At 41.2% G+C, this 19,963-nt stretch overlaps 2 protein-coding genes across 3 annotated transcripts; one reads left to right on the plus strand and one right to left on the minus strand.

Annotated features, from left to right (window-relative positions):
- Window positions 1-676: 676 nt before the first annotated feature.
- lin54 (lin-54 DREAM MuvB core complex component) lies at window positions 677-11,564 on the minus strand. 2 transcript variants are annotated; one of them, XM_041960108.1, is made up of 14 exons: window positions 11,462-11,564; window positions 8,800-9,575; window positions 7,392-7,503; window positions 7,130-7,260; window positions 6,252-6,407; window positions 5,461-5,662; window positions 5,284-5,357; window positions 5,003-5,197; window positions 4,791-4,882; window positions 4,389-4,460; window positions 4,082-4,184; window positions 3,860-3,997; window positions 3,561-3,763; window positions 677-2,937 (listed from the first exon to the last, which is right to left on the minus strand). In XM_041960108.1, the coding sequence occupies exons 2-14, from the start codon at window positions 9,553-9,555 to the stop codon at window positions 2,736-2,738; spliced, it is 2,436 nt and encodes an 811-aa protein (XP_041816042.1). In that variant the 5' UTR covers window positions 9,556-9,575; window positions 11,462-11,564; the 3' UTR covers window positions 677-2,735. The 2 variants fall into 2 exon arrangements, with proteins under 2 accessions (XP_041816042.1, XP_041816043.1); XM_041960109.1 differs by lacking the exon at window positions 11,462-11,564 and adding an exon at window positions 11,184-11,311.
- A 2,115-nt stretch (window positions 11,565-13,679) lies between these two features.
- cops4 (COP9 constitutive photomorphogenic homolog subunit 4 (Arabidopsis)) lies at window positions 13,680-19,543 on the plus strand. Its single transcript, XM_041959978.1, has 10 exons — window positions 13,680-13,782; window positions 14,335-14,414; window positions 14,528-14,679; window positions 14,798-14,901; window positions 14,991-15,144; window positions 15,291-15,441; window positions 15,550-15,720; window positions 15,999-16,114; window positions 16,742-16,826; window positions 17,733-19,543. Exons 1-10 carry the CDS (start codon window positions 13,709-13,711, stop codon window positions 17,864-17,866), a joined length of 1,221 nt encoding a protein of 406 aa, XP_041815912.1. The 5' UTR covers window positions 13,680-13,708; the 3' UTR covers window positions 17,867-19,543.
- Window positions 19,544-19,963: the final 420 nt, after the last annotated feature.

Raw genomic sequence — 19,963 nt, forward strand, 5'->3', positions numbered from 1 at the left:
GTAACAATGTTTGAGGAACGGGTGATTTTTTCTTTCACGTTGTTTCATCTGTGTGTGCTGGATACTACTTAATGTATAAATTAATAATGTTGTTTTAAACATGTGGTATCAAAAGAAGAATGTAAATATTGATACGTCTGACAACCTTCCACTACAGACACCACAGCAGGGCTGTTGTATTGGGTTACATTAGATTGTATAGTTGTACCTAATAAAGTGGCCACTGAGTTCTGTTCACACTGTTTCTAAGCAAAACGTATTACTTAAGAACTACCGAACATGCTAAGTGCAATTTTTTGTTAAACACCATTTGCTGGGATGAGTTTTGGAAGAATATGAAACGTGCAGTGTCCTTCCACAGTTGCTCGCTAACACTCTTCTTCACTGCTTCTGTTGGCGTGTTTCTAAATGTCTTGGCACTTTACCTCCATCAACTGTTGACCAGTGGAACAGAGTGAGACTTTCATCAGGACGTGGTTCTGCCCCACCACCAGATCCATATTGCACAATGACTCCATGCAGGTTTTAGTCTTCAGTCTGAAAAGGTTACTTAAAGCAGACAGACAGTATTCAGACTCAGTACAATTAAATACAAACAAAGAAGTCTAAAATCTTCTGACAAACATTTGGATGTCTGTTTATGAAGTTTTCCTGCTGAACTAAACACTATGGCAGTTAGTATGCAGCACATACTGTATGGGATTAGTATGTAGTACGAATCTGGGACAGTCTTACAAAAACATGGCTCCATGGCGCCCTCCACAGGACAACTTTAACATGGAGGCAAAACACCAATAAACTGACAGCGTCAGTTTGGAATAATTGTCAGAGAAAGAAAGAGGCGGACAGACGGTTTGACTTGTAATAGAAACACAAGCAGAAGATAAAACTCACGTCAACGATTTTTCATTCTACCAAAACCCAAAATATTCAGTTACAATCAGACAGGACCAAAGAAAAGCAGCAAGTCATCACATCTGAGACGCTTTGATGAGCAAGTTTGTCCTAAAAAAAAGACTCTTTTAATATTAATTTCTAGTTGAAAAACTAAAATACTTTTTACTTTGTTGCTTTTGGGGTCATGAATATCGAATGTAAGAGAGTTTTCAGGGGCTTCTGGTATTACATTACATGTTTGTAACTAAATACGCATCAATCAATCAGTTTGGAATATTTGAACAGTCAAAAACTCTGCTAACCTGCTTCACAACAAACACACCGCTGTCATCAGATTTGGGCTTTTCCTTTTTCCAGCCTCAGCTCAGCTCGCTTCACACCTGAGAGAAAAGCACTGACGAAAACCACGAACACAGAAATCTCACGTGAACTGTTCACGCTTTGGCAAAAACACTTGTGTTCATGTCGGACGCCATCACTCGTGTTAGGTGACAGGAAATTGGTTTTCAGGGGCTTTTGGATTCAGTGAGAGCACCGTTACGCGAGGAAATAACTAGTTTGTATGATATGTTGTGTGTTTATAGCTGCTGGGATGTGCTACACCGGAAGGCGGCGGAAGAGCTGCTCATTTAAATATCAGGAAAACAATAAGTGTGTAAGGTCAAATCCTTTCTCAGCTCCACATAGCCTGATTTGAGAGTGAACGTCGGATCGTCTGTTTTCGGAAAGTTACAGAACCTTTCAGACACGACGCCTCCTAATGCAACATCCAGGTTTCTGGAGCTGTTCAACTGTCCCACAAGCAGTTCTGACGGAAACACAAACCCACGACCTCAGAGCGCACAAAAGTGAATGAAAAGAAGCCATTGTTACTGTTATTAGTTACTCCTGTGCCTTCCTGATATGAGCAGTCAGAACAGATGCTCGCTGCTCTTCATCTGTGGCCTCGGACGGATCAGCTGACCGTCACTTGTGTTCCTCCGGCCTGCTCACCCCCAGTTAGCAACATGAATCATTTAACAAGTCATTCAGGTCTCATTTGAGTTTCCATTCATGGTGTTTTTTTAATGTAAAGTAAGCATAACGTGACTAATAAACCAGAAGATCTGTGTACCTCCTCCGACTGAGCCACATTTCAACTATTCTGAACGGTGTGTGTGTGTGTATAATACATTATGTGTGTGCATTCATCTTATCTAAGATTGCCTCTACACATTTTCATTGAAGTAATTTAGCCTAGCCTTGGTTAATTATTAACATTTTGCAGCACACAATGATTAAAAATACTTGTCAAAATAAATATAAAAAGATACAAGTTCTGTCCGTCTACTGTCAGCACAGATGATAACATACAAATTACAGGCATTTCTTTTTTCAAAAACCTCAAAAAGGGGAAAGAATAAAAGAAAACGGAGTAAAATGGAAGAACAAAAGTTTGAGGGAAAACAGATCTGACAGGGAAAATAAAGTGAGGAAATGATTTCATTCCTGTCCAGCGACACCTCGCTCAGCCACCTCTGTCCCTCACAGCCAGGTGAACGAGTGTGAGAACAGCTCTGAAGGTCCATCAGAGACGATCTGCTCTGTCCGTTTGTCCTTCAGTGAGTCAGTGAACGGTGCAGACGCCTCTTCCATGTTTATTATTCCAGCTGGCTATAGCTCGTCCGAAGCTGGGAATCTACTCTGAGGCCATCGTTCCGCCTTCAGATGAGGGAGACGGCCCGTTTCCCTGCAGGACAGAAACCCCGGGGGTCCGAGACAGAGCGCAGAGTAATTCGTGCTTCTCGGCCCGCACGGCCGGGGCGGGTCGGAGGGCGGGGACGGACACGTTGCTCCGCCTAGCAGTTGATGGAGGAGCAGTCTGCTTTGGCTTTCCCCGCGGAGCTGATTATCCTCATGAGGCAGTGTCCGAACTCCTCCAGGATCAAGCGCTCCGCTTCGGCCTGAGGCTGGTGAGTCTGTTCTGCCTTCTTGGCCTGTTCCAGCAGACACTCGCACGTCGCTTCGAGCACCTCCTTTGTTACGAACGTGTACGGCAGCCTGCGGGGCGATGACAACAAGACCTCAGTGAGAAATACGCCGTCCTTCACGGCGTCAGCTATCATCATACGTTAGCAGAGGAGGTGACTGACAGTCACAATACACACTGACTAAAGTCTGAATTCATCAAAAGACTTAGAGACTCATCACAATCTATTTCTGATGATACTTTATGATATTTTAAGCTCTAAAATAAATTTTTTACATTTTTTTATACATGAATATTATATAACATATTATATATGTTAGAAATACTGAAAACATGAAGTTTTCAGGGGCTGTAAATATTTTAAAGAGGAGTGCCTCAACAGACAAATCAAAAATAAAGAAAGATATAACAGCTCTGTCAATCTGAACAACACAATCAAGCAAATATCAGGTGGCAAAGAAAAAAACAGCTTCTGGCGGAATCACAAGCGGACGCAGTCGTGTCAGGAGGAGTTTGTGGATAAAGCTGGCATCTGTTTGTGCGTCACTCTGAACCATTTATTGACATTACTGATAGTTTTGTGTTGTTCTTGTATGAAGAGCAGCAGCTGCTTTTCTTTTCCTTTTGGACCTCGCTTTCATGAGGTAGCAGTAAACACCATAAAGAAACGATCATAAACAAAGTGCTGCAGTACCTCCCGCCTCCACTCGAAATAACTGGCGTCGTCCGCATGAGCAGGTCTGAGATCTGTGAGGACAGCTTGGTCTTGGCTGCCGTCTGCTGCTGAACTCTCACTTCTGCTGCATCGGCCAAGTGCATCAGCGTCTTCCTCTCCGGGCTCTCCTCGAAGTTTTTACAGCCGATGCACTTACAAATGGACGAGCACATGATCTTCGCCTACGACGTGAACATACACGACATGTATGAATGTAAACGAGTGCAGTCTCAGTTCGACGTGAAAGCGACAGTAATGTTAAAACAGCTCCTGCAAACCTCGTAGCACTCGCAGTAGTTCTTCAGGCAGCCCGATCGCTTGCAGTTGCAGCCTTTGCTGTGTCGCCGGTCTGACTCTCCCTCTTTGCCTTTACCAATTTTAGGTTTGAAGGCTTCGGGGTTCCGGTCCAGACACGTCTGCGAAAACACATTTTCAGCTCGATTCATCCGTCTGACGAAACAGCTCAGTCCGGTAACATCGCTCTCAAACCTCCTTCTTACCTTTATGGCTTTCAGACGCTCTGTTTCATGCTCCAGGTTATTGAAGCAGTTGTTGCAGTTACAATTGTTGCAGAATTCTCCGTTTGCAAAGCAGTCGCAGTACCTAGGCGAAGGAAAACAGCTGTATTTAGTGAAAGTGCGTTAGCAGCCTAAATGTCAGCACTCACCAAACACAAACAGAAGTGGACTGACGTGTTTTGTGTTAATACAGCTACACACACAGCACACTGATCAGGTGAGGCTCTGTCCACACACTTTTGTCAAACAAATACAACAACAAACAGGTCCAAAGGACAGTCACACTTACAGTTTGAGACACTGGGACTTGGTGCAGTTGCATGGTTTCCTCGGTCTAGAGGTCGTTTCTGCTGTCGACAAGCTGTGAGACAATAAAATGAAAACAAAGCACATCCGACAATCACTCAATAGCAATAAGAACAGCTTCGAAAACGGTTTTATTTTAAAATACTTCCATTTCAGTTGAATTGTGTTTTCTGTGTGAGCTTGAATAGACAGGGAGAAGGCTTTTCATGAAGGCAAGATAGTTTTCCATCTTCGTTTTGATTCTCCTCGACTTTTATTCATTCAAAAAACACAAAGGCACAATATCAAAGCAACAGTTTCTTGACTTTGCTAAAACATTGTTTTAAACATTAGATTAACGGTCTGTCCCTCATCAAATAAGAACTGTCTTCATGTCCATACGTACCCATTATGTGGCAGTTTGGCCTGAGTCTGGATCCCAGTGGACGCAGGGAAACCAGAGCTGCTGGCGAGGGTCACAAACGGTGACTGCTGGAGCTACATGAGACGAACACAACATGATATTATCATGTATCTGCTTTTGTGCACAAAGTTCTTTAATGAACAGAACTTGAACACACACACATACACACAACAAAAAGAAAAAACACTGCTAACCTGTGTGACATATTGTGCTGGTACGACTGCGTAGCCCACGTTCCCGCCTCCTGGTGCTGGTGCCAGAACGGTGCCTGGAGGGAGGTTGGTGAAGTTGGGCTGGATCTGGGGTAGCTGAGTTGCGGGCATGATCAGGCGTTGCTGGGTCTGAGTGGTGGTTACGACTGCTGCTGATGTCAAGGGCTTCGGTGCCACCTGAGAGGAATACAATCCATGAATGCAGCTCAACAGACATTTCATAGAAAGCTGCGTTTGAATAAAACAGCTTTTAAAGCAGTTACCTGTTTGATGGTCTGTGCTGGGACAATCGGGACAGACATCCTGACTGCTCCTGTACTGACCACCATAGGTTTCGCTGTGGGACATTAACCATAAGTTACAGAAGAGCTTCCACGCCAAGTGCCATCTGTGTTTGTTACCAGAAAAAACAACAATGAAAATGTGTGTTTAGACGTCACCTGTCTGTATAGAGCTGGTGCTGGGACCACTGGGCTGTCCCGTGCTGCTAGCTGTGGTTGCCGTGACGAGGCGGACGTACTGGAACCGGTTACCTGACACCTGAATCTGCTGCACATTCGGCTGGGTGGCCAGTGGGATGATGGTCTTGAACTGGGAGCCAGCGACTCCTCCCACAGCGACAGACTGCACTGGTTTAATATTCTGGAAACGTTCAGACACAACAGGAGACGGAGTTTGAAGCCCAAACGACAGAAGAATGAATCAGTTGAAATGTAGGAAAATCAAGGACAGTATGAGCAGCATCAATCTTAGACAGATTCACACTTAAAATCAACTGTTGCCATCCATAAAGAAACTTTTCAAAAGCTGCTCCGACCGACCTGGACTGAAGGATTGGACAGAAGAACCACATAGTTGTAAAGAACAAACATCATGTACACATCATGCACACCAAATTGTTCCAAACTGTCTTTCATTAGGAAGCTCAAGAGCAACTACAGCCACTATGTAATGAAACCAGGGACTTGATGCCTTAATAATAAGAGAATAACAGGGAACAGCTCCGGAGAAGAGAGATGTACACATTATGAGTAATAAACTTTATTCAAACACAGTGCTCTGTGTTTCACACAGTCATGATGATCCCCACAGAGCAGCTAACAGACATCAGCGGTGAGAGAAGGCTCACAAGTGACATCCAGTGAACAAAGAATCTGCTTCCCACACACAGACTTTACTTTTTGTATAGAGCAGATAATAAGCAGCGACCAGTGCCGGTCTTTCATCTCACCTGTGTCGTGGTTTGGCTGGTGGCCACCTTGACTGGAGATGCAGACGTGGACTGCTGGACTGTGAGGATCTGCTGGCCGAGCGCTACATTAACAGGCAGCGCCACAGACTTCTGAGAGGTGTTAGAGGTTGGGGAGGCCACAGATACCACAGTCACCTGGCAGAGACAAAAATAAAGGAAAAGGCAGTATGATCAGTCCCAACTACTGACCGGATAGATATGAAATCTCATATTAATATTCTCACATCATATTAATGTTTGGCCCACACACGTTAACTAACCTGCTTAAATATGGGTGTCATAATCAAGAATTAATGCTTAATGTGTTGGCAGAAACGGAATAAACCCAAAATGTAGCTGTGACACTCTGATTTAAGTTAACATTTCTCAGAGTGGATATCTTGACTTGTCAAACACAAGTGTATATAAAAACATTACTGATTGCTGTATTTCATGTCAGTGTGTCACTGACTGACATGACTTACAGGCACTCATTAAGGTTATTAATGACACCTGTGCTTTTCCTGCTGTAACAAGTCAACATGTTGTGACCATCTGGGACTTGATGTGTACGGACGTTTTGCAAAACCAACATTTTCGTCTGCATTTGCGCCTCTTGTTCACTCGAAACAGCATTTTAGGTCTTAGGTTTGAGCTTTTTTGATTTCTTGTAAAACAAAGGTCGCATCGAGAGAATTTTTTTTTTGTGGTCTAGGCCTTGAACAACTGAAAACTGCAGCAATGGCATTTCCAGGCGCCTGCAGCTTGTCAATATTTAAATAAAGTGAAAATAAGTTGGAAACACCAAACCAACATTATAGGGAAAAAGAGAAAAGAATCCTTTATTTGGTAAATGAGGAACAGTGTGTAGAACTTACCTTGCTGGGAGTCTTGAGGGGTGAAATAGCAATCTTTTTGCCGGGGAGAGTTTGTATACTAGTGTTGTGGGGCTCAGAGAGAGTAATGGTCCTTGGGGGCATCACTGGGGAATTCTGTGTCAGGACCCGTCCTGAAGCACAAGATTGAAAAAATGTGGCTTAATCGTAGCAGAAACAGAAGTAAAAGGTTTAAAAAAAAACAAAAAACTATGAAGTCTTAACTGAAGAAATAATCACAAGGCAATAAGTCGAATAAACTTACCTGCAATAACAGGAGATACTGATGACTGAGGACTTAGACCTTTGCTGTTAACAGTTTTTGTGATGATAAACTTGATTGGTGCAGCTGAGGACGTTGGTGTTTTCTTAGCAATCTGTGGAGATATTCAGCCAGACGCATGTGATGTGCATTCGAATCACACATTCACAACTAAGGTTCAGCGGACATTTTTAATCCAAACATAATTCCTATCTAGTGTTATGTCTGTCCTGTTATATCTACTTTAACCTTAAACTACTTCCAGTTTGTTTCGTTGTGTTTTAATCTCATCCTGTTGCTTCAGTCAAATCTGGCCAACACCTGATCTGCTAAACTAAATTCTTGGCCTGCCAGGTCAGTTTAATTTAGAGAGAGATAAATGAATATTCAGTGATTGGTGAGGGCCGCCATAACTCACAGCAACCAAGCAATGACGGCCAGACAGTCCTTGAAGATTTATGATATCTATGCACATGTATATGCCTCACATACCCCAGCTTTTAATATTAAGGTATTAGTAAGCACAGGAGTACTTGTGCCCACAGCAAACACACATGCAAACGTGACTGCGGCACAGTTCATAATGTACTTAGCATTCCTGATTATCAACTTTAATTTATGTATTACTGCTTTATCTAAATAATCACGAACTTGACTGCCCATCTTTTTGTGTTGCTTCGCACATATGTGCATTAAACTAGATATTTTTGTGTTTTGTTCAAGCAAGCCCATCATCATTTTAAAAGCTCTTTAAATAAACATGTCATGTCATAATGTCAAAATTAGAAAATGTAAACCAAGAGGTAGCTTCACCTTCAAATCCAAAACACAAGACTGAAGCGGTTCCTGTTTACCAAATGGGTGGGCTGGTCTTTCAGTGCACACGTCACACAAAAATAGGAATGCTAACACTGGACAATGAGATGTATGCATGTCTTCTCCAAGGTTACAGTGACACAGAAACAGACCATCTCTTCTGAGAGGCAAACAAACTGGCTTTTAACTTTCTTATCTACCTGTCCAGCAGGAGAACTACCTCAGCAAAGCTACATGTGTTTTGCACCGGCAGATTCTCAAATCAAGCAATCAGCTGTTCTCACCTGATGATGTTTAATGTCAGTTTAGAGCATCAAAGCCTACATTAATGTTTACATGTTGGACAGCCCACTGAAGACTCGAACACTGAAATCCTGTCTAACAAAGCCGGTCAAGTTTGTATTTTAATGGTTTAGTCAGTGAGTAGCTTCTCAACAGTGTGTGCAATCTTATTGGCCAAAGCTAAAATTTGCAATAGTACTTATGTTTAATTTAACAGTACCATGTGGCAAATAATCAAACACCTCGAATATTAAATTGTCAGTAAGATCAACTTCCTTTAAACATTGTACTATAACAAAACAATCAATGTTACCTGTACAGTCTTCAGCTGCTGGGCCTGTAATGTGGTCACTTGGCTGCCAGCACTTCCCACCACCGGCTTCAGCTCCGATCTCCCACCAATAGTCACCACTTTAAACTGTGGAGCTTGAGATTTAGTGTCTCCTGAAGTTTGTGAAACACCAGGCTTGCTGCCTGTGTGGGGTAACTGCAGCACTATAGGTTGTCCCGCCTTTCCTATTGCTGTAACCAAAAGTTTTTGTCCTTCCTGCTTGATGACTTGGGGTTGATTGCCTGCAGACTTTGCTGCTTCTGTGGCTTGAGATGAGGCCACCTTGTTGAGAATGATCTGGTGGTTTGCAGCAGAGATGGTGAACGGAGCTGTGAGCTTCTGTAAACCACTGGTAGACACAGTAGTCCCAGTCACACTATCTGTGGTTTTGGTAGTGGCTGTGGAAGTAGCCGTGGATGGTTTGAGGGCAAGAAGGGGTGAGGATGTGCCAGAAATTGAGATAGGAAGCTGACTTCCAGTGCTGATGCTGAATGTGGAGTCTGTGGGGGTGGAGGTGGTCAGAGTCTGAGTCTGTTCTGTTGAAGTAGCATCCGAGCAGAGGCTCATATTTTCTGAAGCCATGGGTGTATCCGTTTCCATCGGGACTGATGTGTCATCACTGGGTTCTGACTGGGCCGAGGTGCCGTCGGGTTGGGAGTGAGGGATGTCCTCTATGGCCTCGGTATCCATGATCTCATCAGGAAGGAGGCTGTTGAGCTCTGGTGACACCACATCCATGCTTGCAAAGTCTCAGCTCTCTGTTAATCCCAGAAGAACAATGCAATCATTTTATTAAAAGATGTCAAAGGTGATTAAACATTTTTTAATTGAACACATAAATTGGATCTTAAAACACTGGAAGCTTTGAGAAATATTTTCATTATTTGTAACTATTTCAATGAAAATCTTGTAACCAGATTTAGGAGAACTGTGCATTTACTGCACTAAATGCATCATAGTGCACACAACAGGGAAAATTCAGATACTATGTGGATTACTTTGCAATTAACTGACAATTAATGTCTAAAAACGTGACGTACACTTTTTTTAATTATTTATGATAAACTGCTCTACATAATTGATTAACACATATTTAGAGAATAATGCAGTCTGCTTGCAAAAAGCTTTGCAAGAAAAATAAACAAACAAGCAAGACAGTTAAAACTAGCGAGTTAGCGAGTGCCCGGTTTTATAACTTTATGCCTGTTTATTAGTTACCAGTAATCACGTGAGATTTAATCAATCAGGGGCTGCACAGGAGTCACGTTTGAGCTCTGATTTTGACAGAGCCTGACAGCTGATGCTGGGTTAGCTAGGCCGCACCGATCATCACAGGCGTATCTTTGTCCTGCTGCACTCTACTCAACATTAATCCACTGAAACGCACATATGAACCATGCCCACCCCATACCAGACACACACAAACGCGCACACACAGCTAACTGCTCTGACTGTTTTCGCGTCCCCAGATGAAACTGTGCTGAGTTGCACTCATCGATGGACAAACATGCGCAGAAGTGGTCCCAGCTGGGGCAAAGAGTGAGAAAAGGCGACAAGCTGTTTGCTGGCTGCGTTACTATTTCAGGCCCGGGTTGGATTTCGAAAGATCCGCCATTTTTACCTCGTCATCAACTCAGTTAGCTCTCCGGCTAACACTGAGCTATTGACAACGAGAGAATGCATTTACTGTTATTTACGTTAAGCGAATACACTTAACCGCAACGATGCCCCGCAAAACAGAACAGCTACACGACAGCTGAACATAGTAAGTTACTTGTTGGTAACTGTGTGCTACTAACAAGTCACAAACTCTTTTAGCAGGCTCAACGTAAACAATGCTAGCTTTCAATAATTCCTCCTGTCACTTGAGACGTCTATCTGGATTACAACATTTTCGCCAGACAATGCACTTAAAGACATTGTACCAGATAAATTTACCTAACGGCATGTGTAGCCTGATGTCAGGGGCTATGAGTCGAGTTAGCGTGGCCTAACCAGATATAACTAATGTTAAATTACATTGTTTTAATTAAACGTCTAGTAGATCCTATTTTAGCGCATTCAAGATACACATACAAGAAACCAGAGAAACATCAGGTTTGACACCAGGTTTACAGTTAATTAATATAAAAACTGCAACCAGCAAAGGCAACTGCTAACTTGTGTTCCTTTAATTTTGGATAGCATAAACAGGAGGAACAGTTACTGCATAAGTCGCTTTACTATCCCATCAAAACAACTCAGTACACGTCTCGGTGTTCAGCTAAGTTAGCCTTTACTTTTCATTTACGAACGCAGTAACTTCACTTAGCAGACGATTCACATGATATTTGCACCATGTTATTAAATTGTCGGTTAGTACACACCAAACTTTGTCTCGGCACACAGAGTACTGTAATTGATCCGTTCCAGGGAATACCCTAGCCCCTGTGCTCCTCATTGCCTTAACTATCGTTATCATCATCATCAGCCACATCAAGCCAGCCCAGCGGGCAGGACAACTGTACTAGCAAACTTGCTGAAGCTGCTAACCCAAGCTAGCTAGCATAACATTCTCAACATTGAACACTTTCTTAAGTGTACGGCTTACTAATGAATACCGTGTAGCGAATCCTAGAAGGGTCCAACACATAAAGATGCTTACCCGAGGTATTTACGCTATGCAACGTTTCCAGATAAAACGAGGAAAGCAAAAGGCGATTGTTCAAAATACCGCGCCGAGCGCCATTCCTCCCTGACATTTCACAAGTCGACCACGCCCTCCGCACCCTGCGTCACTGCTGCGTAATTCTTAAAGGCGCAGCACAACTTCATCCATAATATTACATTGGTTTTAATAAAAGTTATTAAAAACTACAAATTTCCCAATTTATGTGCGTCCATTTTGGTGAAAGAAAAGAAAACAAACAAAACTCCACAAAAAACATTGGATTCAAAAGAGTGTTTCACTTTCTGAAGAGCATTGTACATTTGATGATGTCAAAATGTATGAATATAAATGAATGAAAAGGTAGAAGAGATTCAGTAAATTCTCCAAAAATGACTAAATAAAAAATTAAGAAACAAATTGCACATGAATAAGCAGGAAAAAAAAGAAGAAACCCTGTTTGAGTCCCGTTTGTAAAAAGATTATTAGTTTGAAAATCAGGGTTGTTTTGTAAAGTCGTATGCATGTACTACAGCAACAGGCCCAGCATTGCTCAATAGAACAAGGATAACGTCTTCATTAATCATTATCAATTTGATGATATAGAAGATTATTTTTCCCCCTCTAGCTACCAGGACAGTAGGCTTGCCAAGGAATAAATTTATGAACTGGTTGAAACACATACCACATAGCAACAACAACAGTAAAAATCTGTCAAAGTAGCAGAGGATTAATTCATTTGGCAAAGCTGATTTTTTGCACTTAAGCAACAAATGGTGTTTCTCGGAGATACTTTATTTCATTTAGACCTACTTTGGTCAGATTAAATACCTATGACATGCATACAAAAACCTGATTATAGATCACACAGTGTAACTGTGCTTAAAAACACATGTATTTCTTTACACTGTGTCCATATTGTTATTTTTTAAAGATTATTTTATGGCATTTCTGGTTGATTTATGTAGTGACAGCTGGAGCAAACATGCAGCAAATGGCCCAGGCCACTCCTGTAAGAACTTAAGCCTCAATACACAATACACTCTCTACCAGGTCATCCATGTCCTCCAGCTGAGGGTGGGCACCCCAAACTGTTATGTTTTGGACCTTTAATTACCCATCAAGTACATGTCAGACCACAAGAATCAGGTTCATCATATTTTGCCTGCAGCCCCAGAAATGATTTTTAATCAATATTAATTCCACTAAACGCAAATATATAATGTATTATGCAAGAACTATATCCACAGGAATGATAAGGGTATTAAAACTAGATTTTGCTACCTCAACAATGAACCTTCTAAGGGTCTGGTGCCCTGGGCCATTGCCAGCTTTGCTCTGCTGGTAATCAAGTCTTGGATGACATGAGGACAACTGATTGTAACTAGTCATCAGTGGTGAAGGAAGTATTCTGCCCTTGCCTAGGTAAAAGTGCTAATGCCTCAGTGTAAAAAGTCCTGCATACTTAAAATATTAAAAGTACTTCTAGAAAAATCTAATGATATATTATACCATCAAACTATTACACATTATACCATTAATGTAAAAGCAGGTGGATGAGTCGGAGCTCACTGAAACATTTTGTTTTGGACTGCAACTAGTGATTTTCTCCATCATGGATTAATCTGATGATTATTTTATTCACTAATCCATTGATGTCTTGTGAAAACTCTGAAAATAGTCAGAAATGATTATTGCAATTACCCAGAGCCCAAACTGACACCGTCACAATGTTTGTTCTGTCCAATCAATACTACAAACCTAAAAAATAAATACAATTGTTTAAAATAAGATAAGATAAGATAATGAAAGGGAGAGGCAGAAAATACTCACATTCAAGAACCTTGAGGAATGAAATGTGCCAATTAGTTAATCTACCATCTCTACTGTCATATTGATTAATCGACTCATTGTTCCAATTGTACTTGAACACTTTTATGTGTCGTTGCGTGTAAAACTCTTTTTGTAAAGGAACTAAAGCTATCAGACATATGTAATAGAGTAAAAAGTACAATATCTTCTGGTTTGGAGTGTAAAGTGTAAAGTGGCATCAGTGGCATCATTACTCTCATGAAGATAAGAACTTCGCCTGTGTCGGTGCGCGCTCCCGCGATGGGCGCACACCGACACAGCTTCATGCTAGTTGGAGGACCGACGAGCTCCGCGCGCCGCTGACACAGACCGGAAGTCTCGCTCCCCTCTTGGCAGAGGAAACCGCTGTTGTTGACACTTCGACAGGCGACAATGGCGACCGAAGTGAGACAGGAGCTTGCACAGCTGATGAATTCAAGTGGATCTCATAAAGATCTTGCTGCCAAGTATGTAACGCTTAATATAAAAAACGCATTACTTGCTAATAGCAATATACTTTTTTAAATGTAGAAAGAAACCGCCCCAGTAACTGTTAGCTAGTAACGAGAGAGCTGTGATAGAGTACGCTAAGCTAATGTTAGCTACGTAGCTACATTAGCGATACATCCTCCAAGGTATACTCTAAATTGATTGAAAAAAACGTAATTGTCTGTCAAAGCACTTTATTGAACGGATCCTCCTTTAAACCGCAAGCGGCGAGGTTAACATCGGCCACACCGTTATCTTTAATCGTATTTGTATTTACAGAACAGCTAACGATATTGTTATAATAGACTCAGAATCAGTTGATGCTGTGCACAACATAGCTTTAACAGCTAACTATGTATAATTTATAATTTTAAAATGTTAACTCAACACTTCTGCTGCTATTTCACTGTGTCGTTCTCTACATTTACTTTTTGTTTCCATTTTAATAACATCCCAATAACAAACGAGTTTTAATGCGTCTAAGCTTTCTATTTATACAGTTTTGACTAAAGTGTACTTTTGTTTTGTAGATATCGCCAAATTTTGGACAAGGCCATTCAGTTCACAGATGCAGATCAACTGGAATCCTTGAAGGCCTTTGTTGAAGCAAGTATGCTGTGCCCCTTTCCTTTTAACGTGATCAGCATTTTCTTCACTCTAAGTGCTTTTGAACTGAAACGGGATATCTTACCATTATATTTCTTCGTCTTCTTTCTTTCACAGTGGTCAATGAAAATGTCAGTCTTGTCATCTCGAGACAGCTGCTCACAGATTTCTGCACACATCTCCCCAACCTGCCCGACGCCACAGCTAAAGCAGTGTATCACTTCACCTTGGAAAAGATTCAGCCGAGGGTCATCTCCTTTGAGGAACAAGTAAATGCCCGCGCTCTCTCACAGCCCTTTTGCATATTTGCTGTTGATCATCTGGTCCGTTAAACTTTAATGTTCTTATTGAAATGCACGATTGAATTATGTTCTAACACATCCTCAGGTAGCCTCAATCAGACAGCACTTAGCAACCATTTATGAAAAGGAGGGAGACTGGAGAAACGCTGCCCAGGTTTTAGTTGGCATTCCCCTGGAAACAGGACAGAAGTAAGTAAGCTACTAGCAGAGTTATTTGCTAATCTTTAACATATGTGATATTTCCAAGTCTTTACATTGCTTTCTGTTTCCTCCCTTAGGCAATACAATGTTGACTATAAGTTGGACACATACCTGAAAATTGCCCGACTCTACTTGGAGGATGATGATCCAGTGCAGGCAGAGGCCTACATCAACAGAGCCTCACTGCTTCAGAATGAGTCCTCTAATGAACAGCTGCAGATACACTATAAGGTACACCATCCCTTAGTGATTTCACCGCTGCAGGCTGTATCAGCAGGACTGTTACAATTGAATTTGAAATTGAACATTGTGGCAACTTTGCTGTAAACAGTGTCTGCAGTTGCTTGGATCAGGGTTTCATGTGGTTTTCTTCTTAGGTATGCTATGCCAGAGTCCTAGACTTCAGGAGGAAGTTCATTGAAGCTGCTCAAAGATACAATGAGCTGTCATACAAATCAATTGTCCATGAAAGTGAACGTCTGGAAGCACTGAAACATGCCCTGAACTGCACCATACTGGCCTCTGCAGGTATCACCAAGACTCACGTGTTTAAGACTACATAAGAAAATCTTAACGACAAACTTCTAAATAGTTCAGCCACGTGTCTCGTACCAAAAATGTTGTCATTTGTGTCAGGCCAGCAGCGCTCCCGTATGTTGGCCACCCTCTTTAAGGATGAGCGCTGTCAGCAGCTGGCTACCTACGGTATTCTGGAGAAGATGTACCTGGACCGTATTATCAGAGGCAACCAGCTGCAGGAGTTTGCTGCCATGCTGATGCCTCACCAGAAAGCCACCACAGCGGATGGTGAGTTGAGATAATTGGCTTTGCACGGCCTAAACTGCTAAGTTGTTGGATCTGGCAATGGGGCAAAAGTTTCCTATTTACAGCATCACTTCTTCAACTGGTGATGGTTGATAAATTTGATATTTGATATACACAGTGTGTTGTTTGAAAAAACCTCAGTGCTTCTCTGAATTTAACGTAATATTTAACCACATGATGGCTGCAGGTGTTTTATGCTGTCTAGGACAGTGTAGAGGTTCATAATATTAGTAATTAACTTTGTGTGTTCTCTCTCGCAGGCTCCAGCATCCTCGACAGAGCTGTGATTGAACACAACCTCCTGTCTGCTAGCAAACTCTACAACAACATCACTTTTGAAGAACTAGGAGCACTATTGGAAATCCCCCCAGCAAAGGTGAGACACTGATGAGATAAATATGTAGTATGTTTTTTCATTTTTTGGTGTTTTCTGCAGAGAATGACTTCACTTCACTGGATGGAAATGGCAAATTAACATTGAGCTCCAGATATTTAGATAGATGCAACAATTCACTTTCCATGGATATGACTGGTGGTCGAGCAGCTGGTTCCCTCTGTGCGGATGTTGTCAGTAAAATGTTTTGTTTTTTCAGTTTAATATTTCCCAATTGTATTAAAATCAGCCCAATCTGGCTTTTGCAGTACAGAACTGTTTACTTGTTTCAGTAATGTTAACATCATTAATATCTATATATTCGTTTGTGATGCGTTCATGCACATCGCAGCAAAGTTGTTGTCAAAACCTTAAATAATGAAACATTTTACTTACACAAACCTTGGTAAAATTACACAATTCATCCTTTTAGTTCTTCTTTAGACATCACACATGAAATTCTAGCCATCCAACTATTTTTTGTATTCAGCTCTGATGAGATGTATTAGATCCAGAAAATTCATTTTCTGTGTTTATTCAGTATACTTTTTACCACAGAAATGCCATCTGTGCAGCTGTTTATTCTCTGTAACGTACGTTGAGATGTTTGTTTCTTTTGTTTGTCTTCAGGCTGAGAAAATTGCTTCACAGATGATCACTGAAGGACGCATGAATGGCTTCATCGATCAGATAGATGGCATTGTACACTTCGAGAGTGAGTAATGACAGCCAATGTGTTTTTACATTTGATGTAGAACAGGAACTGGCGAGTCCTGTTGTGAATCAAAGACCAGTTTTTAACCATTAAAGTGAGGCCGTTGCAACATTTCACCTGTTTTTGACAACATTGTCCATGATGGGGATTTTTTGTGTATTTGATTGTTTAGTTCACCTCTAAAAAAATCGATTGTCATGAGCATCAACCACACTTACAAGAAGTATTACAAGTATTTGTTCCACCAGAGTTACATTCATGATAGCATTAGGTGTCACACTACATGCTTTTAATGCTCATGGACGACGTTTTCATTTTGCCAACAGTGAGAGGAAAATGTATTAAAAACCTTGAACACTGGTGTAGAAACAAAACAACCTTCGAGGCAAACATCGACGCTGATGAAGATGAGCAGCAAAATTTAGCTTTCTTTCATAGTAAAGCACTGTGCTAGCTCCTCTTGGTGTTATATTCACTCCCGATCAAAGGACCCTGATCTTATTGAAACTTCACGTTAAGGAGAAAGCAAACACTTACAAATAATCTTTTTAGCTACTAATTAATAAGCTGCATTCAGCATTTAAAAAGTGGTTTAAAGCTGCCTTCTCTTCTACTATTCCGTATTTGAGGGTTAAAGTTAAGTTGTTGGTATGTTGATTATATTGTGATATTTGATCCAATAAACAAATGATCTGTGGCCTGTAGGGGGCAGCCTCTCCAAACAGGAATAACCAGATACGGTATAAAGCGCCTACTCCCTGCTCCTGGAAAGAGGCAGTGCTGTGATAGAGCAAGTGCAAGATCCATTAAAGCCACACACAGAGTTGATTCGCTGTTCATGTCGTGAAGTTGAAACGTGTTTGATGCCCTGGATTCCAACCCTCTTTTTTTGTTTATCTCCGGCAGCCCGTGAACCCCTTCCTACATGGGACAAACAGATCCAGTCTCTGTGTTTTCAAGTCAACAACCTCTTAGAAAAGATCCGTCAGGCTGCTCCGGAGTGGGCTGCGCAGGCGGTCGAAACCCAGATGACCCAGTAAACATCCCCAACCCCTCCCAAAAAATCCCCCACACTGCTTCCTCCGCCTGTCCCAAAGGGTTGTCTTCCTGGTCAAAAATGTCACCACTTCAGTCCCAGTACTGAACCCGCCCGCGGAGAGAGGCCTCTGGTATCACCATCACTTGTTTCAAAGAACACTGTTTCATTCTTTTGCCCACGGGGAAAATATGTTTCTCAATATTTCAGATCTGTGTCTGGCATAGATGTAATCACAGGAGGGATGTAATGCAACATTTAGGTGTGACTTCAAATTGGTTACTTGCCATTTTAAACATTTGGATATGTTCATTTGGATAGCTGACATGTAATAGGGTCAAAAAGAAGTGAAAAATATGAATAACTGGTCCATTTAATCTTTTGTTTTCCAACACATTCTTATGTTTTTAATGTAACATAATGACACAGCAATATCTGCCAAGTGGGTCTTGATTTATTCATGCAAACCTCCTCTGTCTACATCCACGAAATTACAGCAAAGAGAATTAAATTCAAAGCTGAGAGAAAGAGTTATTTTCTGCTTCAGTAATAATTCATTGAAATGTAATCAAAGTTTAAATAAGCATTCATGCGACAAAGTCACGACATGCAGCTTTCCCGTCACGTTTTCTTTTAATCATCTAGATGTTCCTTCTGGTTTTCCTGTGAGAAAATAATTGTAGGTCAGAGTGTTGGATGATTCAGACGGCAAATCTTCAAGCATTAATGTAGGTTTTCTCCCTGTTAGCCTCCCACAGCACACACTCATTGGACTCATTCCACTGGACCCACACACAGGTTTAAAGAGGTCTGGTCACCGTCTGTCTGTTATCCAGGCTGAAAAATGTCTTAATGATACATACACAACATTCATGTGAAATGCAAGATTTTAAAAACACTTTTGCTCCTCTTAAACTACAATAATTTGTACGACATATAATATCAAATTATTTTACCTTTTCGTAGTTGAGTCCTGATAAAGAACACAACGCACACAAGTTGTGCTGCTGTTGGCTGCAGCAGCTCATGACTAATATACATGTATTTGTAGAAATTAACTCACTTGATTAACTTACTTGAAAGGAAGAACATGATGACGACTAAAAGCAGAGAATGCATTAAGCTGCATAATGACAAAACCTTAAAGGCGCAGTGGAAACTCCCCAGTGCACATTTTCATTTCCGGTATTTATAATCCAATAACGTGTTCATGTCATTTACATGCACAGTTTCTATTACAGTTCTAAAGTTTACAATTGTGAATTAATTGTACTGATAAGTATCATCTGTGAAGCCGAATCCTGATAAAAGGTAGCGTGTACATGCTGTAAAAAAAAAAAATTTATGAAAGAGCTGGACTATTGCATGTCGTAAAGTCTTTTCTCACAGCGTATCAGAAGGGGCAAAGGTCTATTCCATCAAGGTGCGCCAGCGAGAAAAACAACGTCCTGAAACTGGCACCACTAAATGGAAAAGCTAATATAATAATTAATGTTCTGGTGCACATATGAGGCACGTTAAAAGTTGTAAGAATGAACTCAACACTCACATAAACGTTTGTGGTTGTAGCTCAGTTCATTGTTGTTTTTTTCTTTTCTCAGGAATTTTTTATGACAATGAAAAACTTGATAATTCTCGCTGTCTTCAAACTAATCGTCAATAAAATAAAGAAATACAAAGAGTCTGCAGCCACGTTAGCAGCTCTGTGAGGCTGTACTTAAGGCACAGTGGTGCGCTGAGCTAAATGCTGATGCTAATACATTTCCCCACAGAGATGAACGGAAAAAAATTGCTAATGCTAATATGCTCATGCTAACATGCATGTTAACTGTCTTAGTTTAGCATGTTAGCATGCTAACCTTTGCCAAACAAAAAGTACAGCTGAGGCTGATGGGAATGACATTAGCATCTTAGGTATTTGGATGTAAATCACAGTATTGTACAAATTAAACATTTCAATGTCAATGCTAACATTCAGTGTACCGTGTTAGCATGCTTGCGTTTGCAGCACAATATTTACTTTAGAGTGCCACTTGGCTGATGGGAAGGTCGTTGGTTGTGTGACGTTTGTGAAGTAATGAACAAATTAACATTTTGCCTT

Source organism: Chelmon rostratus, chromosome 19 (genome assembly GCF_017976325.1).
Source record: "Chelmon rostratus isolate fCheRos1 chromosome 19, fCheRos1.pri, whole genome shotgun sequence".
Taxonomy (NCBI): Eukaryota; Metazoa; Chordata; class Actinopteri; order Chaetodontiformes; family Chaetodontidae; genus Chelmon; species Chelmon rostratus.